At 38.1% G+C, this 22553-nt stretch overlaps 1 protein-coding gene across 22 annotated transcripts in view; it reads right to left on the bottom strand.

The window, feature by feature from the left end:
• SLC8A1 (solute carrier family 8 member A1) overlaps window positions 1-22553 on the bottom strand; it is a 414612-nt gene that overhangs the window by 319462 nt on the left and 72597 nt on the right. For 14 of the 22 annotated variants that reach the window (XM_063695923.1, XM_063695922.1, XM_031008042.3 and 11 more), the window contains one exon: window positions 11805-13633. In XM_063695923.1, coding sequence (XP_063551993.1) covers window positions 11805-13612 — 1808 coding nt within the window. In that variant the 5' untranslated portion in view covers window positions 13613-13633. Of the gene's footprint in view, window positions 1-11804; window positions 13637-22553 lie in introns of those variants that run through there. The other 8 variants (XM_063695921.1, XM_063695920.1, XM_055377774.2 and 5 more) reach the window with 1 other exon arrangement.

Raw genomic sequence — 22553 nt, 5'->3', positions numbered from 1 at the left:
GTAGCGACCAACTAACCAGACCAGTAGCCTAATGAGACAAGTTGGTTCTGGAACTCCTGACTCCTAAATACTTGTTTCCTTCTGCATTCCATTCTGTCTCCTGGATTATATTCTCTATTTTATTAGGTTGGTGCAAAAGTAATTGCTGGTTTTAATTTAAAAGTGGTAACAAGACCAGCAACTACTTTTGCACCAACCTAATAGAAGCCTCTTATCAGCAAGAACTTCATCAAAATCTAGCTTTGCCCTAGGCATCACATTTTCCCACTGGAAAAGGGTAGATAAAAAAGCAAAGGACCAAAAATAAAAATCATAATTTACCAAACTCTCTCTCAGGAGGCAAAGTACAGAGGTCTCTGCAAATGAGCATTTTAAAATGTCTTAAGTTATTGATATTTGATTGCTTTTTGAAGATTATGCAGAGTTCTCCTATCTCTCAGTCTTGTGATTGTCTTCAGTATGACCAATTGTTATTTTTATTTTTTTTTATGTAACTTTTCTTTTAGGTTTGGGGTACATATGCAGGTTTGTTATATAGGTAAACTGCATGTCATGGGGTTTGGTGTACAGATTATTTTGTCACCCAGGTAATATGCATAGTACCAAATAGATATTTTTTTCTGATCCTCTCCCTAATATCAAAGAAGAGCAACAACTTTGGGAAGGCTGGCCCAGAAGACATCATTGGGAATTGTAAACCAAACAAGAAAAACATAATCAAGACATGTTTCTTAATATTCAATTTATTACAACATTTTATTGGCTCTCAAAGCAAGTGTTGGGATTAGTTTTGCTGAAGAATTTGACATTTTTGTTTGTTTCTTTTGTTTTGTTTTTGTTTTTTCTGAGACAAGGTCTCGCTCTGTCACCCAGGCTGGAGTGCAGTGGTGTGATCACAGCTCACTGCAACCTAGACCTCCCCGGCTCAAGTGATCTTCCCACCTGAGCGTCCTTAGTAGCTAAGACCACAGGCTTAAGCCACAGAGATAAAATGAGGATTTAAACCCAGGCTAGTATGGCCCCAAAGCGTGTGCCTTTAGTCATTATGTTACCAGCAAAAATGGCCTTTGGATGGCACAGTGTCCACAATGAACATCTACCATTCACTTTTATTCCATGTTCATGTTTAGGAAGCAACATGTTTAAAATGAAGACAGCTGGAGTCAGGCACACTGATAGCTTGGATGGATACACACACACACACACACACACACACACACACACACACACACACACAAGGTAAACGCACAGAGTCATAAAACAGTAAGCTGGAAAACTTTAGGGTCAAAGACGCAGATCTACTTCAAAATGTTTCAAGTGCTTCATATATAAGAATTGACCATAGAATTAATAACCAAATAATCAAAACCAGGTCGATTTAAGAGAATATAGTTTACAATAGCTATAGAAGTCATGAAATATTGGGAAAGATGTTCCTTCCCTAAAATAATTCAAACCTATAGAGGACACTTAAATTATCCAAACAAATAACAACCGCAGGATAGTTTAGCTCTAGATATTGTCAGATAAATATCTGGACTTAATATTCTTTACACTATTTTATTTGTTTTATGTTTACTTCTACACTTATATATTCATATTTACTGTTTATTACATTAGATTATATTAATATTATTCCATTTTACTAGACCATGTGTAGGTCAGATAAATTACTTCCTAGAATATATCAGCTTATAGCATCCCAGAAACAACCCACATAGGGTTCTTCTTTGCATAATAAAACAGCTCAGAAAGACTCCCATATCTGATCTTTTGTCTTTTCTCAGTAATCCGTCCGGCCTACTTCAACACCATGTCAGGATATTCTGAGGTACTAGGCCACCTGAGCCTAAGACCCCAAAAGCACTGAGCCTCAGCTCATCAGATTCCTGGCTAAGTAGTTTCAATGTCTGTAGTAGCCTCATTTGCTCATGCTTAATAAACTCATACCATTTAGAGAAAGGACTCAGGTGTGAGTAACACATGGTTCCCCTAGTAATGCACAGGATTAAGAAGCGAAGTAGAAGACAAAACTCTCCCTACTTCACATTCTTCTGAGTTCATTATTGCCATGAAAAATGAATCAGATTTGAGTTGTTCCTAATCTCTGCTCTTCTGGTCTCCATCAGAGAGGGCAGCCAAACTGTGACAGGAGCCATCTGGGATGGGGACAGGAGAGGAGAGAGAGCCCTGTAGTTTTCTTCTGGGGAAAAGCAGGCACAGGGGGTGGGTTGCTCCTAGAGTGGACAGCAACACTGACAGCTCATCATCATTTATTCTCAGCCTAAACACCAGTGGCAAGAGCCCCATCAGGTGGCATTGAGAGAAGGAGGCCAAAGAAGGCACAGAGAAGCTTTAGGGGTGACTAAACATACACACTGTTGTAGGACTGAACATTCGTACATCCATCTCCTCTAGTAAAGCTTGAGGTTTTCTATGGCAGAGGCTATGTCTTAGGTACCACTGTTGTCACAGCATCTTGCAAGGGGCTTGGCACGGGATTGATGCTCATAGAATATTTGCTGGAAGCAGGAATCAATGAATAGGGCCCAGCCCTTCTGGATTCCACAGGCTACTTCTGGCTTCTCAAACACACTCAGGCACATACACTTGATTTCAAGGACAAAGTTGCTGTCTATTTTTAATAAAGAAGCAGCTTGAGTGAATCCCATTTCTATTTCCTTACTCTCATACTGTCTTCTGTTTGCGTGAGCAAGAGTATGGACTAATTCCAGGCTTCAGTTCATTTTAGTCACAGCAGAAATCTAATCAGGGCTGTATATTCTGTCTCTGTCCCTCTGTCTGTCTCCTTTCTCTCCCCCTCCTTCTTTCTCTGCCTACCTCTCCTTCTTACTCACCCTGCCTCCACCTCCTTCTCTGCCTCCCTCCATCTTTGCCCCTCTCTCTTTTTCTCTCTCTCTCAGGTGATATACAAATCCCAGGAACACAGATATACACACTGAACTGAATAGCTCATTTTTCAAAACTGTGTCAAGATTGTAATGGTTAGTGTGCAAGAAGGAAACTTGTCCTTGTAACATTAGGATTTTTCTTTTTCTTTAATTGCGCCCTAAGAATTAAACCCTATGCAAATAGGACTTAATTTTGCGTTCCCACTTTTTCCTTAATAATTGTGTGTATATGTGTGTGTGTGTAAGACAAATGTTCTTTGTTGAAAGCTAACAGTTGCAGGCTTCTTTTAAAGGTTATAATTATATTTATAAACACATTGCTATCAGGTTTACACCAAATAGACCAATAATTTGCCTGCAAAAGGTAAAAAATTTAATAAAACCACCTTGTTCAAAAACAAATTTGTTATAGAAACACCTGAACATTGGTTTTGTATAAAGTATATGCAAGATGTAACTGGACATTCATGTGATTTTAGGTAGAATTTTTTGTTTGTTCTTGTCCTCCAGAGAGGATTCAGAAATAAGAATGACTTGGAATTGGGCATTTAAAAAATATATCTAAAAATTCTATGTGCTGCGGAGGTTGGAATTCTAAGTTTTTTATAAGATGAACTGCCATGCAGGTCACTTATTCTAAGAAAGTCTCCTAATAAATAATTCTTACTGTTAACCACCTCCAGGGTCACAGAATATAATGTTTTAACCTCTTTTTAGTGCTGACACAAGGTAACAGCATCCCCTGATACTAATTCTTTGTTGTCATTAATTTAGATTGTCTGGTAACACAATAAAAAAAAAAAAGACCAAGAAACTGCTATTTCAAGTACGAAGAAAAGCTGCATTCATTATTCAGCCATATAAGGAAGTTAAATGCTACAGTGCCAAAGCAGGCAATGACAGAAAACCAGGAATAAAGAAGTTTCTTTTTAAAAACTAGGAACATAGGGAAATAAATATTGTGTGAGAGAAAAAAGCCAAAACCAACAATAACTAGGTAGGTCAGCTACACGGAGGGACTAAAACATTAAGCATTCCCTTGCCTCTCAAACTCAGCTATTCATGGCCTTCTAGGTTAATGGAGAGTGGGGCACGGGGTGCAATGTGGTTAATACACGTTCTAGAATCCCAGAAAAGATAAATGACTGCTCTAGTTTCTCATCTTCTGAGCAGCTTGAGCATGTGTTGAGGTTAGTGTCACTGCACCACAGCCTGATACATATTCCTCCTTGTGTATGAAAGCCATTCAAATGAAGAAACAGCCCTGAATAAGACTCTATGGGAATTACAGTCAAGCAGTGCTTCTGAATTCTGGATCCACCCTTTATTAGCTGTGTGACCCAGAGAAAGTTAAATCTCTAAGCTTCAATTTCTTCATCTGTAAAATAAGTCTAATAAGAGTAGCTACTTGATATAGTTGCAAAGATTAAGTCATACGGATACTTTAAGAATAGCATGAAACTTGTTGTTTAATAAATCTTAGTGCCATAACCATCATCACCACCACTACCACCACCAACACCAAAAATAATCACCACTACCGCCATCATCTCCAACACTATCACCACCAACACCATCAGCATCACCATCACTACCACCTCCAACATATCCAGAACCACCACCATTCCAACCACAACCATCACTACCACCATTACCACTATATCCAAAATCACCATCACCAACAGCACCATGACCATCTTCCTCATTTTACAGGTGAGAAAGTTGACTCAGAACCTCAGTAACTGGCTGAAAGGCACAAAGCTGGTAGGGGACAGAGAGCTCAAATTTCCAAGTTTAGCGATCCTCCTAAGCCCATCTTTATCTCAGGAAATTTGTCATGGAAAAATGGTGTGGCCTTGGTTTCAAGGGTCACCACAAGGCTTCAGAATACCTAGGACTCCAGATATCTCATATGTAAGCATAGAAAAGCAAAAATAAAATAAAAAAACTATATCTGGAAAATATCTTAGGGTATTTTATTAATATGTGAATTGCTAAGTATACTGCAACACCTGGTTGCCCTGTTATCATGAGCACCAGCCTGAAAGGTGAGGGACTCAGGTTCTGCTTTTCGTTCTTACCTTCATATCTTCAACTGTCACCAAAGAACACAATGCCTATTCCCATATTTAGCCCTGTGGAGACACTGTAGGAAAGAAAGAAATTGTCATCTACAGCACCAAGTCCTCAGGAGAAAGGCAGGAAATGAAAAAGAACTGTTTATTTAGCCTGGCTCTATAGTGAAACAGCTGTATAAGTCTGTGAAAAGAAAGGGCCCTGGCTTGGCTCAACCTTTGGCAAATAGATGGGTATTATGTAGGCAGCGTGTCGAGCCAGGAGAGGAGGCAATGGAGGAGATTTCTTCTAATGCTTCCCATATTGTTAATTGCTGCTTTCCCTCCCAGGGCCTTCTGGACTTCCCACCAGAAATCAAGGGCAGGAACTGCAAGGCACTATGGGAAGACAGCAGCTTGAGTCCTGCCTGCCCACTCAGCACCTTCCACTGGGACCCTCGGCGGGCTCACCCAAGGCAGTTACGAAGATTATCTCATATGCCACTTACCCACAGTACATTCAGCTATCTTCTCACCCTTTCCTGCCACCTGGCCCAGAGCCATTTAACTCTACTGTTGCAAGGCTAAACTTCTGAGTTTCATGGCATTTATACTGTAATAAGGGACTAATCGATGTTCTACCCCAAACAATAAATCTCCAATGGTCAGATTTCAGCCATGGAGGAAATATGATGAAGATATTTTATAGGAAAACCTCAATAGTTCCCATGATATTACAATGTTGCCTATAGGCAATTTTCCACATCTCAGCTTTGTTAGCTGACAGAGAAGCAAAATAACAGCAAATAGCCCCTTGTATGTCTTAGACCCTCAAGGTCGCTCTACTCAAAAGAATTAAGTATACTTAAATCTACTTCCCTTGGTTAATGGTATCCTAAGGAAAGTAAAGCAAAGAAAACCTCTTCCCGTTTCACAACTTAGTGTAAAATCCACTCAGATTTTACAAGATGGTGACAGAGCAATAACTCTTGAGAAAATGATGTGACAATAGCTAATTGTCAATGACTAACGACTCCTCAAAAGCTGCTCAATATCCATAGGTTTAAAGTAAAGCAGAACCATTCCTAGAGACCCAAGGACTAGTTAACAAAGAGAAAAATAAAGTACTAAAAATATTTTACTACAAATCTGTTAAATTCTCTTTAGGACCTTCAAGAGGCGAAGTAGTATGGAAGAACAAGCACATAAGCTTTTATTTCAAATAGAAAAGGGTTCAAATCCTAGATCCATAATTTATTAGCACTTTGAAGAAATTAATCTCTCTAAGTTTCAGTTTTCTCATCTGCAAGGTAACTTACTTCATTGGGTCATTATAATATCACATGTATGAAAAGCATTTGAGAACGTGCTTGGAAAACAATACGGTAATACCATTAGTCTTCCAAATTTTGTTTCTACACATTCCACAAACAAAAAGGGTTCTACAAATAACAATCCTTTAAAGGATGTATTCAGGTTGATTTAAGTACCCTTATAATGATTTAAAATCCCATTATACAAAATGTACTTTCACTTAGCCTTTCATTAATTTTGATAATGGTCCTGTCTATTGAAACTGCCCATACTCTTAGATTTACCAAGGTATGAGTCCATCTTACAATGCACATCCCATTTTTCTTTTAAATTATGCTTTTGTCCTCCAAAAGCAAATGAAAATATTTTGTCTAAAATCAAGGCTTCCTATAGTTTAAAAAATGTCTTTAAAATGAAATTTGTACTTATCAGAATATGCACCATCTCATTATCTCCCATTTTAGAGTATAAGGAGCATATTTTTTCTATTTCCGTTATAATTCTTAGCCCACTGATGGCCACAAATCTGTAGCTTATTAAGTATGTGCAGATTAACTGATATATAAATTCTGCTCTGCCCCTAACCCAGTAAAGCAATCAGCCTTCTATGTAATGGCCTTGAATGACGACTAAGAAAAGAGCCCGTAATTTAAACACTTCAATGTGGCTGAACTATGAAATCTCAATTGCTAAGACAAAATTCCTTTACATAATGATATTATAACCCCAAGCTTTAATTAGTGCTGGAAAAATAAGATTATAATAGCAAATATGGCAATCTGGTTGACACCATAAACAACCTTTCTGCACACAATCAATTTAAGCTCCTGGCAGTACTAAATTCAGACTCATAAATGTTTTTTGGCTGTTATCCTATCTTATTTTTATAATAGCTATGCATTCAGAAAACATGCATTTATAAAAACATCTTGTAGTTATAATTTAGGTTTGCAGATGATATTATATGTGATTTGGCTCTAAAAAGAGATAAATATTCTGTTCTGAAAAGATAATCCACTAAAGCAGAAATCCATTCAAATGCTAAAGTTATTCCATACAAATTTCTTACATTAGTACATTACCTAGGAAAATTATATGGCAGTATAAAATATCATACCTCCATTGTATGCTCTAAAGGTAGCAGATAAAATTCTACTGCTATAAAGTAAAGCTTGAATATGTTGGAGTTATTAAATTATGTGCAGAAATTAGTGTCTGCTAACAGCCTTTCTTGTCTTGTGATATTTTTTCTAATATTTTTCATCATTTCTGATTTCTCCACACAATTATCCTTCTGTTCTGATCACTTCAAATTTTCTTAATATCTTCATTTCACCTTGTTTACATCTGGCTGTCTTACTGTATTTTGTTCTACTCTCAGAATTGAATTGCCATCTCATATAGCTAAGTCTATAGAGAATTCTATAGAATTCTCTAGAACAAGAAAAGAACACAGGTCCCATAAATAGCAAAAACAAAATATTTATTTTCCCTGGAATATAATAATAATTCCGTAGAACCCATATAATATGGACATTTTATTTCCTTTCTAGTCTTTTTTCCAAAAAGAGTAAAATGTGATATAAATGTTGAGCATCAGACAGCTATATTTGTTAAGATGTCTTACACATACTATTTCCTAAAGTTAATGAAGTTACAACTACACTGAAAAATATAATAGTTGTTAAAACAAAATTAAGTTTGGGTAGGCCCATTGTTTAATATGCTATACTATGACTAGGAACCTCTGGTAAGCTGATATTCTAAGGAGTATATTAAGTAAATAATCTAACTTACATACTCTGATTTTTCAACTCTGTATTTTAAATATATAATACTAAATGCTCATAATCTTTTAAATTGTCTTCCAAAAATAATACTATTGCTGGGCTATAACTAATTAAATTTGATTTGTATCTACATTAGTTAATTAGCCTTATCATTTTTCCAAAACAGTTAAGCTAAAGTTAGACCTTGAAATACCAAACAATATTTTGTAATAATTATTACCATTAAACTAGAACCATTAAAGAACAATCATTAACAGCACTTCAAATGTGTAGATATTACCTGCCAAACCACAAATCAAATTAGCATATTCTTCATTTATTTTTTATTAGCTGTTAACATTAGACAGAATTCCCTGTTGTAAGTCAAAATTAGTTGGCATTGGTTTAGTATGTGTCATTGAGTTTATAAAAAAGCATGTGCTAGCTGTTAATTATATCTATTTAATGGGATTTTGCTTTGTAATTTTAAAATGTTTTGCTGAGAATATATTTTATTAGAAATTACAAGCATCACTTATCACTTATCAAGTTGAAATAATTCAACTCATTTATGTGAGAATATGAATAAATATGTATAGACATTTTTATGTTATAAATTTAAATGACTACTTCTACACTAAAAATAAGATCAAAGATTAGGAATCTATCTTGTTTTTGGAATCCAACAATCATTAAAGCTGTACTTCCTCTTATTCTCCATCCTTGATCAGATTGGACCTTATTTCTACCTTTGTTAGGGACTTCTTAAAATTAGCCTTTAAATTTAGGCTTTTCCAGGAATCTCTTTATGGTGCTCTGGAAAGAATAATAAAGTCTGGCTTTGTGCACAACATTAAACAAACATTTTTTCTTTTCAAAGTACTTAATAAAGCTTGGTGGTGCCATCAGCCTTGTTTAAGTACTGTAGGTTTTGAAGGAGGACATCTTTCAAGATTAACTATGTAATTTGATGAGATATAAATTCATTCTTAAAGATAAGTTGGGTTTAATCTACATAGTCTGACTCCATTGCACGATGACAAACTCTTTCACTTGGATCTGACTGTATGGAAATAAGACAACTGCCAAAGGAAAAATAATCCATAAAAAATAATGTTTTCTAAGCTTCTAAGAGGGCAGCACAATTCCATTTGACCCAGCAATCCCGTTACTGGGCATATACCCAAAGGAATATAAACCATTCTATTATAAAGACACATGCATTTGTATGTTCATTGCAGCACTATTCCCAATAGCAAAGACATGGAATCAACATATCTTTGATAATATGTTTTTCTAGAAACCTTGTGTTTGAATCTTGGTGCTTAATTTAAGGTTAAGTCCCAGCCAAACAAATTTGTACAATCAATAGACCTACTTAGCATCTACAAAGCTTGTCAGTAATAAAACTCTATGAAGTCAAGATGAAATCTCTTCAAAATTAAAAATCTAGAAAAAAAGAAAAATGTAGGGCTGTAATTTCATTCCACTTATAAGTTAAATGCTTTGCCATTTCTAAAATTTCACATTTCAATTGAGCAAATGAAGTACAGTAACAATTTTATAGAGCAAGAAACTTGCGATTGATCTTCAATACTCCTAAGAACATATATATAGAGATGGCATGAATTATTAGCCAATTTTCACTAACTCCACCAATGTTTACCAATTCTCACAAGAAATCTAAATTTCTAAAGATGGAATGTGGCAATATTCCTTCCAATTTAATTGGACAGGATGAATGTTTTAAATGGAACTTGGCAGAATAAGTTATTCTATCAAATCAATGTCAATCCTTTTTAAAAATCATTTTCCTTATTCTTCTGCATTGTACCACCCAAAAGAAGGTTATTTATGGTTTGGTAAAAGTCTTGAACTGCAGAATAGATAGGGAAAGACTGCTTTTCAAATAAACCAGTATAGAGTCCTTATTCTTAAGAAAAGGTAAGATTAAATTTTCAAAAGAAAATATGCTTAGTCAAACAAACAAAACAAAACACAGATTTAAGTTGTTTTAAGGGCTACCTTTATGAGTTCATTTAACGACATGAAATATACCTTTAACAACACGCAATACACTTTTACATGGATTACAAGTGCTATCTACTACAGAACGGTTCAATAACTGAAATGATTAGAAAACATAATCATTAGGGAAAATATAATCAATAGGGAAAGAATTCCTAGCAAAGGAATAAAGTTTATTTGTGTTAACCTGGGCACACATGAACTTTCCAATGCAAGACCATTGAAAAAATTCTTTCTTGGATATGAAGGATATTAATTTGCTACTAGATCACTATCTCTCAGTAAAATACGTATCCCAACAAAACACATCTAAATAAGTGGAACACTAACAACATTATAATTAAAATAAAATAGATATTAATCAAAACACTTTGCTCCCTACAAACATCAGAAGATGGATATTATAATCCCTGCTTTGCTTGATTTCATTGTGATATTGTACTCGACACTACTTATCACTATAGTATAACAACAAAGAGATGTAAAGACACTGGAAGGCTCTTTCAGGAAAATCTGTTCTCTCTGCCCATCCCCTCCCCCTTTTCGGTTTGTTTTCTCTCACTTTCAGTAGGAGAAATTTCATATTTAAAGAGCATGCATTCACCATTTGGCATATCATATGCCATTATCATAAGAGTTAACTATTTTAGAACTGTATTTATATATTTATTTTTCTTCCCTGAAATTTCTAAATGTCCAATGCTTCAACCAACATAATCATTCATTTTAACGTTCTTTGTTGTACTGCAGATATTATAGTCAGACTCCCTCCCTCTCTCCCTCCCTCCCTTCCCCCCAGAAATTGTTCATAGGGTCAAATTTTCTGGTTTGCTTTTGGTGAGTTGAGTGCAACACACTTTCCTAGGCAAAGGGGGAACAGCCCTCTAAATATCAACTCTCAGTCGAAGAATCACTTAACAACTGGGTACTTCATATTACTACATGAGCACAGTGCCACTGTAAAGTACCAAGAGGAAGAATAAATTTTTCCTTCCTTTCTCTGACCTGCTCCCTGACAACCAGACAGTAGACAGAACCTTATTTCTCTCTCCATCACTTTATCAGTGGGGTACAGGGTTTGTTTAATAAGGATGTAAAATAAAACCGGACTTGAACTACAAAAGGGCTGGATGGCCTTTCCCATGTTGGCATAACATTGAAGAAGCAGGATTGGTTATGAAGTCATAATTTAGCATTGGCATTTAAGCAGAAACGTTAACTTACATTGTCACAAAACACAATGTCACATAAAAGCCACAAAAATATTTTCAGCCAGCCCTGGTAGCCAAGAAATTATTTTCAGGGTGTTTCCTTTTGGGTTTTCCCAATCTGTACTCAGAAACGAAGTTAGAGACCTATTGTGATGTTTTAAATATTCCTTTTCTGAGTACATACCATGTGATTCAAAATAGAAGACAAATTTTTCAGCCTGTCTTAAGTCATCTGATAAACTGTGTCCCATCACTCATTTTATCATAGTCACAATGTACTTAAAATGTGTAAACGTATAAAAGTAAAAATAAAATTCTGATGTAAATAAATTTAAGATCTCTGTGTGCAGAGCATATTGATAACTGGCACCCAAGCAAAGACTGATATCTTGAAAGGGATCTTGTATAAAAGCTATTCCATTCCTTGCATGCTATTTAATTTAAAAAATGATGCACAGACTCACATTCATAAACACACTGAACCACACACACACACACATATAATATAGAACTTACACAATTTCATCATTCTGGAATTCGAGCTCTCCACAAGTGTCCTCAAAATCCTCCCCTCCACCTCTGGCAGTCCCTTCGATGGTTTTATATGGAACGATAACATTTCCTCGAGCTCCAGATGTTCTCAATACTTTCACCTCCATGATGCCAATGCTCTCACTCACATGAGTCACAGGTTCCTCAAAAGTAAAAATGCCTGCGTGGTCATCATCAAAAATAGTTACAGTGGCAGTGGAGGGAGATCCGAGGCAAGCAAGTGTAGAAACATGATTGGCTTCCAGTATGCCATCTTCTGAAGCTTCAGAAGATACTTTGACATTGCTGAGATGTACAAGGAAATTTTCATCCTCCTCAAAGATATCATCATCTATGATACCCACTCTGATTTCCTTCTGGGTCTCACCAGGCTTAAACACCACAGTTCCTTCAGTAAATTCATAATCAGACCCAGCATTTGCTGTGCCATCCTCTGTTCTGAAGTCAACAAACACAGTGTTAGTCAAATCACCACCTCTGCGGATAATGGTAAGGGCCACAGTACCACAGTTCTCCAGACACTGATATGTCCCTTGTTCAAAGAAGATCTTACTAACAGGGTCATTTTCAGTCACTTCAGTGTTGACCTCGTGCATGCTGACAGCCTTCCTTGCTTGGTCAGCTGCATGCCTCTTTAAAATGTTGCCAGCTCCAGTCATGAGGCGAGTAGCTTGAATGCGATAAAATGCTCTACTTTTTTGCTGCTGACTTAGGACTTGGTAGTTAGCTAATTCTATTAATTGCTCTATTTCTTTATCTGGATGCTTCTGCTTAAGTTCCTTCAGAATCCTAGCCATTTCTCGCCTAGCTTCTTCATCATCTTGGTCCCTCTCATCCACCTCCAGAACCAGAGCACCATCTAAGAAATTTTCAACATGAGAATTGACCACTTTCCCGTCCATTTCAATTTCAGTCTTAGAAGATGGCCTGTCTCCTTCATGTTCAATAATCATCCCCCTCTGCTTGCCAGCTCGATACCTCTTGTAGACATACTTGTAAAACAGAAGTCTCCTATCCGCTACCCAAGCGAACACAACACAGATGGGAAAGAAGAAGAAAGTAAGCAAACCTTCCCAGACCTCCACAACGCCAGGAGATATGACAGACAAAATAATGTAAAGCCAGGTGTAGGCAAAGATGCTCCAGGCTGCTGTCACAAAGAACACACGCAAATGCTTAATCTTCCTTGTCTCTCCGTCAGGGACCACATAAACACAGAGTGCAATAATGATGAACATATTGAATGCAGCACTTCCCACGATGGTGCTAGGACCGAGGTCTCCTGCAGTGAAGTTATGGCCACACACTTCAATTACTGAAAGGAGAATCTCAGGAGCAGAAGATCCCAGGGCCATCAAGGTCAGGTTAGAAACTGTTTCATTCCAGATCCTCACAGTTGTCTTGGTGGTCTCTCCATTGGGTTTCTTTATGGTTATTTCTTTTTCTTGAGATGTGATGACTTCTATAGAGGACATGAACCGATCAGCTATGATAGAGACTCCAAGAAACATGTAGACCATGGCCACAAAATACACAGTAGCTCTAGCAATTTTGTCCCCAAAAGAAGGGTCTTGGGGTTCCCAAATGGGCAAAATCACCCCTTTCTTACAGTAATATGATCCAGTACATTCACCAGTTTCATTTCCTTCTCCTTCCATTTCTGTCTCAGCAATTACATGGTCCACATGGGAAAATAAGAGAGTCACAATAACTAACAGATGAGATCCCATTGAAAAGTTGGGTGAAAGACTTAATCGCCGCATGTTGTACATGACACTTCCAACTGTCACAACCTACTGGTAAAAATAAGATGGGGGAGAGGGCAGAAAAAAAGTCATGTCATTAGAGCTGCAGCCAAAGCATTACTAATTACTTATTTTTATTACTCTTACCGAAATTTGTTTATATTTGACCATCACAAAACCGAAATTTGTTTATATTTGACCATCACAAAATCTATGGTGAATGATTGTTCTAAGACTCCATCAGTGACTAAGCAATCCTTTGTAAAGTTTACAACTCAGTCTTTCTGTGAATTTACTACATGTAGTACCCATTCACGGAGCAAGATACACAATTGACTTACTGGAAAGGAAAAGTTCAATTTATATAGCCTTGCCTTATTAAACACACATTTATGCATGCTAATAGCCAAAATCACAGGACTTTTGAAGCATTAAACAATTTCCTCCTTTTTACTAAAGCAGATTTTCTTCTAAATTTGTGTTAGTACATCATCTTCCAAAAACGGTTTCAATGCCAAAAGCACCTTATTACAATTGATGCTTTGAAAATCAGACTCTGAAAAAATCCCACCAACACAAGGCCTGGTGATTATCTTAAACGCCAGAGAGCATCTTACACTGTATTTCATGAAATCATGTCCTATTGCTCCACACTTACTTGGAAACAAAACTTCAAGCTTGCCTGAAATCAAAGCTCAATGGCATTTGTTCTTGAGAAGAAAAAAATTCTGCTATAATGCAATATTTCCACACATTAAGTACAGTTTTTAAAAGCATGTTTTGATGAGAGCACATTTCTTCCTAATTTTCAGCCAGCCCAGGTCTGCTGATACATTAGCAGCTGGGCATCTGGTTCTTCAAGCACAGCTCTTCACATCTGTGTACAGAGACTGTTTTTCGGCAGGCTGGAAAGGGAGATAAACAGGCCAAGGCCTAGTTGTGGGTAAGAGCCTGGCAGGCTGTGAAATCAGCGTCACCAACCTTAAAATGTTCCTTCTCGGCGTCGGTCATATTTTCCATGGTCATTCTAAAATACATATTAGTTCTGTCGAGGGTTCAAGTGACCAAAAAATGCAGGACCAATAATTCCATTTAAATTAGCTCATGTGGCATGACAAGAGTGACCACAAAATATACACATGATGAAGGACTGTAGGCAAGGAGGGCCATGGCAACAGAGTCAGTGAGCAGCACACAAAGCTTGGTAGGCATAGCGGTGGACTCAACCACCATGGCCTTAAGTCCACCCACCAGCTCAAGCAAAACTCTACTCAGACCTTACATCCCTTCTGTTTCCAGAACCTGGGACGGAGGTGAGGGGAAACTGAAGTAGAGGAAGGTCTGCTCCAAGTCAAGGTAACTGTCTCCCAGGCCTTGCAGGAGGGACTAGTTATGACATCAGATAATGCAGCAATAGGAAGAAGCCCTGAGTCAGAACATACCCTTATGTCCTGGAAAAAGTTAAAAGAGGAACTGGATTAGAGGCTTTCATAGCTTCAAGCTGGCTGAGAGCCACCCCACATTCGCCTACACTTTCTGGCTCATGTTTGCTGCTGATGGCTTATACTGCAAACTGCACCAGTGCCCAGGAGAACACCGCTGCCTAGGACATTCTGGCAGACCCTCAGAGATCCCACCATAGCCTAAAGCCCTTTATAGCCCATCACTACAGGGAGATAAGCTTCTTTGACATTTTTCCCATACTAAAGAAAATCAGAGGAGGGTTATAGCAGTAGAATTTGAAACTAAGTAAAAGGCTGAAAAATAGAGGTAGCATATTTTCAAAATATGCAAAAGTTCTGGTCAGTATGTCTGCTTGTTCAGTCTTTGAAAGGTTTTGAGATTTCTGCTTGAAACAAGGTGAAATTTAACCATCCTGCAAGAATGTTGGAAAATCTAGTTCCAAATCCCTTGTGTATCCATTTCATCCACAATGTTTATGCATGCTTAATATGTATTTTAGAAAGACTTGCTAGGCTCTCTTCTAGATCCCGAGAATTCACCAGTGATAAAACAAAGTCTCTGTCCTCACAGAGCTTATATTCTAATGGTGGAGGAAACAAACAAATATAAATATCAGAAGGTTAAAAAGTCCTATGGTACCTGTGTATGCAGAGCAATCTATAGAGGACAAGGAGAGTGTGAGATTGTGTGTGTGTGTGTGTGTCAGTGTGTATACACATGGGATGCATGATTTCATACTAGATGGTTAAGGAAGGCCTCTCTGATAAGGTAACACTTGAGCAAAGTCCTGAAGGACACGAAAGATCAAGTTTTGTGGATATATGTAGGAAAAGAATTCCAGCAAGTGCAAAGGTCCTAATGGGAATCATGCTTAGCACAGTCTAGAAACACAGAAAACCAATGTAGCAAGAGGGTAATGGACCAAGCGGGCAGGGCTCAGGAGTGGGAATGGATCAGAGAACACTGAATTGCCGTAAGGCATGGGCTTTGATGGGGTAGAAGATGACAATCACTGGGAGGTTCTAATCAGAGGGTAATATGATCTGATTTTTCTTTTAGAAGGATCTCTCTGCTGGTTCAGTGCAGAATAGACTGAAGGAGCAAGGGTGGCAACAAGGAGACCAGCTTTTGCCTACTATATAAAATCTAATTTATAAGTGATCCCAATACTTGGCAGGTATACAAAATGATACAGAAGATATTTAACATTTAAAATGGTGAAAGAAATGTCTTGGGGACCTGAAAGAATCAGAAAGGTGAAATATTTGTGATAAACAGTAGTACTGAACATAAACACTGAAGGGAGATTCAAACCTGTGTCTGTCTCCAAGACTGATATAATTAACCACTCCCTTCAAATTACTGCCAAATCGCATCATTCCATTCTTCATGTTTCAGCCAAAATGAAATTCCTAAAGTGCAGATCTGACACTCTTCACATCCCTTAAAACTCTTCATTGGTTTCCCACTTCCCTGAGGACAAAGCTCAAACCCCTCAACAGGCTTTCTAAGACCTTTTATGATCTGGCATCTGAGCTCCAGAATATGGAAATTATTCCCATTCCCTAAACAAGGTAACAATTTCTTACATCCAAGTCTTTGCAGATTATTCTGTGTCCAAAACTATTTTGCTTTTTCCTTCTTAGAAGCAAGTTTCAAAAGGGCTGAACATCAAATTATAACCAATTTCCTGAGAGAAAACTAGATTCCATTCTTAAACAGTCACAGATAGCATGCTAAATTGTCTCTATACATATCAATTATATTTAATATTTCCATTAGCCAGCATTGCTATGTTATAAAATGCCTAGTGTTGTTATTTCCATTATAGTCCATGAGAACAGCACCCCTGGAGATGTGCAATGCACAGTACCCTAACAATAATCCTAAATAGTAGGTATTATTAGCCCATTTGGAGGTTGGATAACTGAGGCTTAGATAGGTTAAGTACTTGCTGAAAGTCATACAGACAGTAAACTCCTCAACTAAGACCCAACCCCTGGTCTTTTTCCAAGACTGATATAACTGACTGCTCCATTATATCATCCCTGATAGTGTGTGAAGTAATCTTTGAGAACTATTGGGGTTGGCTTGGACTAGCCCGTTGGAAAGCCTCTTGGCTTCCATGCAGGGTCAGGAGGGCCTAGTTAGCAAAAGTCTTGTGGAAGGTTTCCAATAGCCTGGCTTTTATCTTATGGATTAGACTCAAACAGACAAGCATCAATAACTGTGATGTAACATGAGGGCTAGCATGTTCCTAGAGACAGCTGCCCTTCAATCTGGTCTTTTAGCAATTGCCTGGCAACCTCTTCCTGCATGCACTGTCAGGGCAATCTCCTAGGCCAGCCAAGAAAAAGCCCTGCCCTTTATCCCTTCCCTAGCCCACATCCCACAATATGTTCTTAGCCGAAAGGTCACCAGATGTCTAAAGGTAGACAGATCAGTAAAAATCCATCATCATTATCAGAGAAAAAGGAAGGGGGCTTCCGGTGTTAACTAAAAACATTACAATTATATTCAAAAGAGGGCAGCATTATAATTTGTGAACAGTGGACACAGCACACTGATGTAGCTTACTGGCAATGAAGCAACTGGAAAGAACTCTCTGGACTTAAATTTCTTTTTCGTATTAAATTAATACCAAATCCAAATGCCCACGAAGATGTGGAATAGATGTTATCTAAATGTGAGTTCCTTCTTCGTCCTTTTGTCTTCCTTCTTTCAGGGTCTTTCCTCTATCATCAGATTCAAAGTAGTTCTACTTAACTCTCCCCATTTTCCCTCAAATATACATTTCCATACAAATTAAGCAGAAAGATAAGAATAGAGACTGTGGATATGTTGATTTGCTGCCTGGCTTTCTTATATTCTGCCTTAATTTACCAATACAAAGTATAGGCTGATTTTTATGGTGGATTCAGATCAACTCGTACAACTATGAGCAGTACTAACTTAAAATATCCATTACATCATCCAAATGAGACTTTAGCACAGTATCAAGAATACCCAAATTATCTTCTGATCACTATTTATTTTAAAACAACACACAACCCATCACCTACAGATTACAGACCCAAATGACACTGACAAAGGATGGTAAAAAGATATCCAGCTGTGAGTAGTCCAGCCAGTTGTGTTGGAGGAAGAGGTCACAGCTACAAGGAATAGAAACCCACATCTACAAGAGATAGATCAAACTGCTTTGTAAAGGAAGAGGGAGAGCTTTTGGAGCAGAGGCCTGAAGAGTGGTTGGCAGCATAGCGACCATTCCCTGCTGGAAGCTATAGCCAGTTTTGACTACCAAGGAGGACGTGACTCAGAGCAAAGGCATATGCTGGCATTCCTAACAGCCCAATATATTGGACAGTCATCCTAATGGCATCCTCTTGATTGGCAGCTGGGGTTATTCTAAGGAACTCCTTGATGGCCTTCATCAGTACTTGGAATTCCCTTCTATGTAATTCTTGCTGACTGAAAGACTCAAAGCTAAGCAATTAATCTGTTTCTAAGGCAACATTAAAGCAACCATAAATCCTTATCCCTACCAAGGCAAGCACTTCCAAATGCTTCTAGACAAAGACATGATGCCAGAGGATGAAGGCTTTTCTCATCTGACCATCTCACCTAAAGTGAAAATTACTGCCCTGGCTCCAGCCTCAGGCTATCAGACCATGGCCAGACTTCAGGAAAAAAAAAAAAAAAACCTCATTTACACAGAGACCCTCTGCTAATACCTAATTTTCCCCTCCAAAGAAAGTTTCCTCTCTGCTGTTTAATACTTTGGGACAGGTGCTGAAGGGGATGGGCTATGAGCGGTCACATCATAGGCTCAAGCCTTTCTCTTAAACTCACAAAACAGAAGTCAGGCCCCTGCCTTATGACCGAAAATACCCGCTGAAATTGTCCAGGAAAGGAAGAAACTAGGGTGAAGGTAGGCAATGTGGTCACAAAAGGAAAGACAGACTTAGGATATAAAATAATGAAGTTGTTGAAAACTCGTGAGATGCACTGTTGGCTCTTTCCCCTACTTTATTTTTCGAGATAGCACTTATTACATTTTGGTTTTTGTTTTTGAGACATAGTCTTGCTCTTGTCGCCCAGGCTGGAGTGCAGTGGTATGAACTGGGCTCACTGCAACCTGTGCCTTCCGGATTCAAGCAATTCTTCTGCCTTAGCCTCCCAAGTAGCTGGGATTACAGGTGCCTGCCAACCATGCTCGGCTTTTTTTTTTTTTTTTTTTTTTGTATTTTTAGTAGAGACAGGGTTTCACCATGTTGAACTCCTGACCTTAGTTAATCCGCCTGCCTCAGCCTCCCTAAGTGCTGGGATTACAGGCATGAACCACCACGTCTGGCCAGCTCTTATTACTTTTTACATGCTATCTATTTTATTCAATGGTTCTATTTATTGTCTTTCTCTCTTCAAAAGATGCAACTCTCTAAGGGCAGGGATTTTCGTTTCTTTTTTTCATTTAGGTATTCCCAGTTCCTAGAGCACAGCCTGGCACATAGAAGATGCACAACATCTGCTTATTGAATGAGTAAAGTAATGCTCACAGGGTCATGTGCTGATTCACCAAATCTCCAGTGGTCAACCAGAATCTGGGAAATGGGCCTAAGCATTTGCAGTTAAAAAATGTTGTCTGTGTGAAATGGTTGCACCCTGACATGAGCAGAGTTCAAAATCAGATTGTAAAGTCAATGTCAGCATTAGGAAGAGAGGAAACACATGATTCAGACTCATGAGCAAAGACTCTTGGGCTGGAAAGACTGATCTCCAGCATAACAAGAGCACCTGGGCCCTGACATTTTCCCCACAACCTGGGTGTGTGTCTTCCAGCATCAGTCCTGGCTTGCTTATTTTATATGCTCTGTTAAGAGGGCCCTAACACTTTGGACATACTCAAGGAAGTACATCTTCCCATCCTTCCAATACAATTAAAAGACACATACTCAAGCACAACAAAAATCACCTTCATTGTAGAGGCCCTACACAAGGGAAAGAACACCAAGCATTTAAATTTAAATATTAATCTGCATGCTAACACGGAAATATGGGTAGAAAAAAGAAAGCTGGAGACGAGAGAGTCTTTCAATAGAAAATAAATAAAAAAGAATGCAGAAGGAAGATGCTCTGATAATCTTGGGCTCCATGTGAAGTTAGCCAGGTTTGTCCTCTAATTCATTATGCCAGAACCACAGAGCAGGGTTTAAGGGCCCTACTCAGGGCACTGATGGCAATAATGACTGAAATCATTGACTGAGCATCTACTTGTCCCAGGTACTGTGCTAATTACTTTGTATTCACTGTCCCTGACTTTTCTGATGATACTACAAGGAGATATTATCATTTGCATTTTACAAATGAGAAAAATAAATGGTTCATGAAAGTAAGCTGGCTAGAGTCATATATACTTAAGTGACAGAACTAGAATTTTAATTCAGGCATTTTGCATCAAACTATAACGATTTCCAAAATGGCAGACACTTTTTATTTTCACGACAATAAGTTAACAATGTTTTCTGGGGACAAAGAGCTCAAGATTTAGGTACTTAACCTGCCATGCTGCCCCTTCTTCCCACCTGAATAAATGTGTGTAGGTTACATTAGCTCATCAACGAGCCTCACATGTTTCCACTCCTGCCTGATGCCTTCCCACTCCCCAAGTAAGTATTGTAAGCACTTCTATTCATCACATAGCAAGGGAAAGACGATCCATGTGGAGGATCATCAGCTGAAGACAGAGGTCTGAAATCACTCCAAACTCATGTAGTAAACTCAAGGTTTTTCCATTTGGGTCAGGAGAAAAGCAAATGAAGAAAGAATCCCTAGCAGTAAGCAAGCAAAACTAAACTAAAAGAGGGGAATGGATAATGAATGGGAGCCAGGGAGAATGATACAGAATGTTGCTATAACAAGTAGGTTAACACTTTGCTCTAATAACAATAATTCAGTATTTTTTAAAAACGAATTTGATTGCAGCTCAAAAATTTACTGTCTTGGGGGTCATTTTTTTTTAACATCTTAAATTTAAGCCAATAAGTAATCCAAAGAAATGCAAAAACAACACATTCGTTTATGGTTTTATCTACCAAGCTTTTCTTAGCCACTCATATATGCCAGACACTGTGTTTCAAAGATAAATAAAACATATCTCCAAAGGAGCTTGTATTCTAGTGGGGCACTGGCAGAGTCAAGGAGTGAGTCCCTTCTGTGGAAACCAGGACCCTTCCATTACTAGAGATTCACTGAAGAGAAGAGACTTTCCTGGCATTTGAACAGTGACACTGAGCACTGAAGTGGACTACCTAGTCCCCAGGTTAATGTACCTTGAGTCTTGAATTAATAAACCCAGCATTCTAGAAATCTCGGACTGCTCAGACTGTGGTCCTGCAAGCTAGAGATTTCAATTATAATGAGCTCCCAGAGGCAGAGCCTAGGACTCTGTAAATCTTTCAAAAGCCTCCTGAAAGACAATGGTAATTCTTTCACATAATAATTGTTCACCACTAACCCTGAAGAGAAACAGCAGCCTTTCTTTGATGTTTGACCTTAAACACTGAAAAAGAATGAGGTCATATACATGCTTTTATATCTAGGTCACCAAAAAGGATTTTCTACCTAAAAATATTTCCCCAATAGCTGGTTGACATTTAATCTTAAAAATCTGTATATATAGTGAGCCCTTCCTATGTTTATAGTTCTAGAGGGAATGAACTCTTCATTTATTCATCAAGCCTCTATGGAGTAGCTTCTATGTGCAAAGCACCATAACAGACACTACAGGGATTGCAAATATGATTGACACACGGTCCCTGTACTTACTAAATTTACAGTCTGCAAGCGACAGTTACTCCAATGACCATTAATACTAGGAAGAATTGACAAAATTTCATAAAAGGAAGGGATGGGAAGGATGACAACAGCTAGAGAATGTGACAGGACATTCTAAAAGGAAGAAATGATATGGACAAAGGCATAGAGCAATGATTCTCCAACTTCAGTTCACCTAAGAATCACCTGGGAAACTAATTAAAATGCAGTTAACTGGGCCCTATAATCAGATACAGTTGAGGAATCTCCAAATTTGAATTTTAACAACATTCCCAGGTGATTGTGATGTAGGTGGTCTTGGACCACCCTTTGTGAAGTGTAAGGCAGAAAGAGCAGAACTGAGTAGAAGCACAGGAACGGCACACAGGGCATGGGGCTTGTTTAGCAAACAGACTGGAAGTGCGTGCCTGAAAATCAGAAAATAGTGTTTGTTCTAATATCAGTAAGACGTTGATGTTAAGTAATATGTCAGCTGTGCTTTCCCTCTCACAGATTGCGTCTCCAGGCAGGATCAAAATATGAAGCCCCTTAGTGAATATGTGTCCAGGAGGTGGGGGACTAGAGGGCAGAGGAGGACAGATCTTAACAGGAGAAAAGAGGGGCCCCAAAAGGGAGATTAAAGCACTGGAGGTAATATAAAGTTCCTACTTCATGATGTTGCTGCAGGTGT

The sequence above is a fragment of the Gorilla gorilla genome, chromosome 12 (genome assembly GCF_029281585.2).
Source record: "Gorilla gorilla gorilla isolate KB3781 chromosome 12, NHGRI_mGorGor1-v2.1_pri, whole genome shotgun sequence".
NCBI lineage: Eukaryota > Metazoa > Chordata > Mammalia > Primates > Hominidae > Gorilla > Gorilla gorilla.
This window is presented reverse-complemented; position numbering and strand designations above follow the sequence as displayed.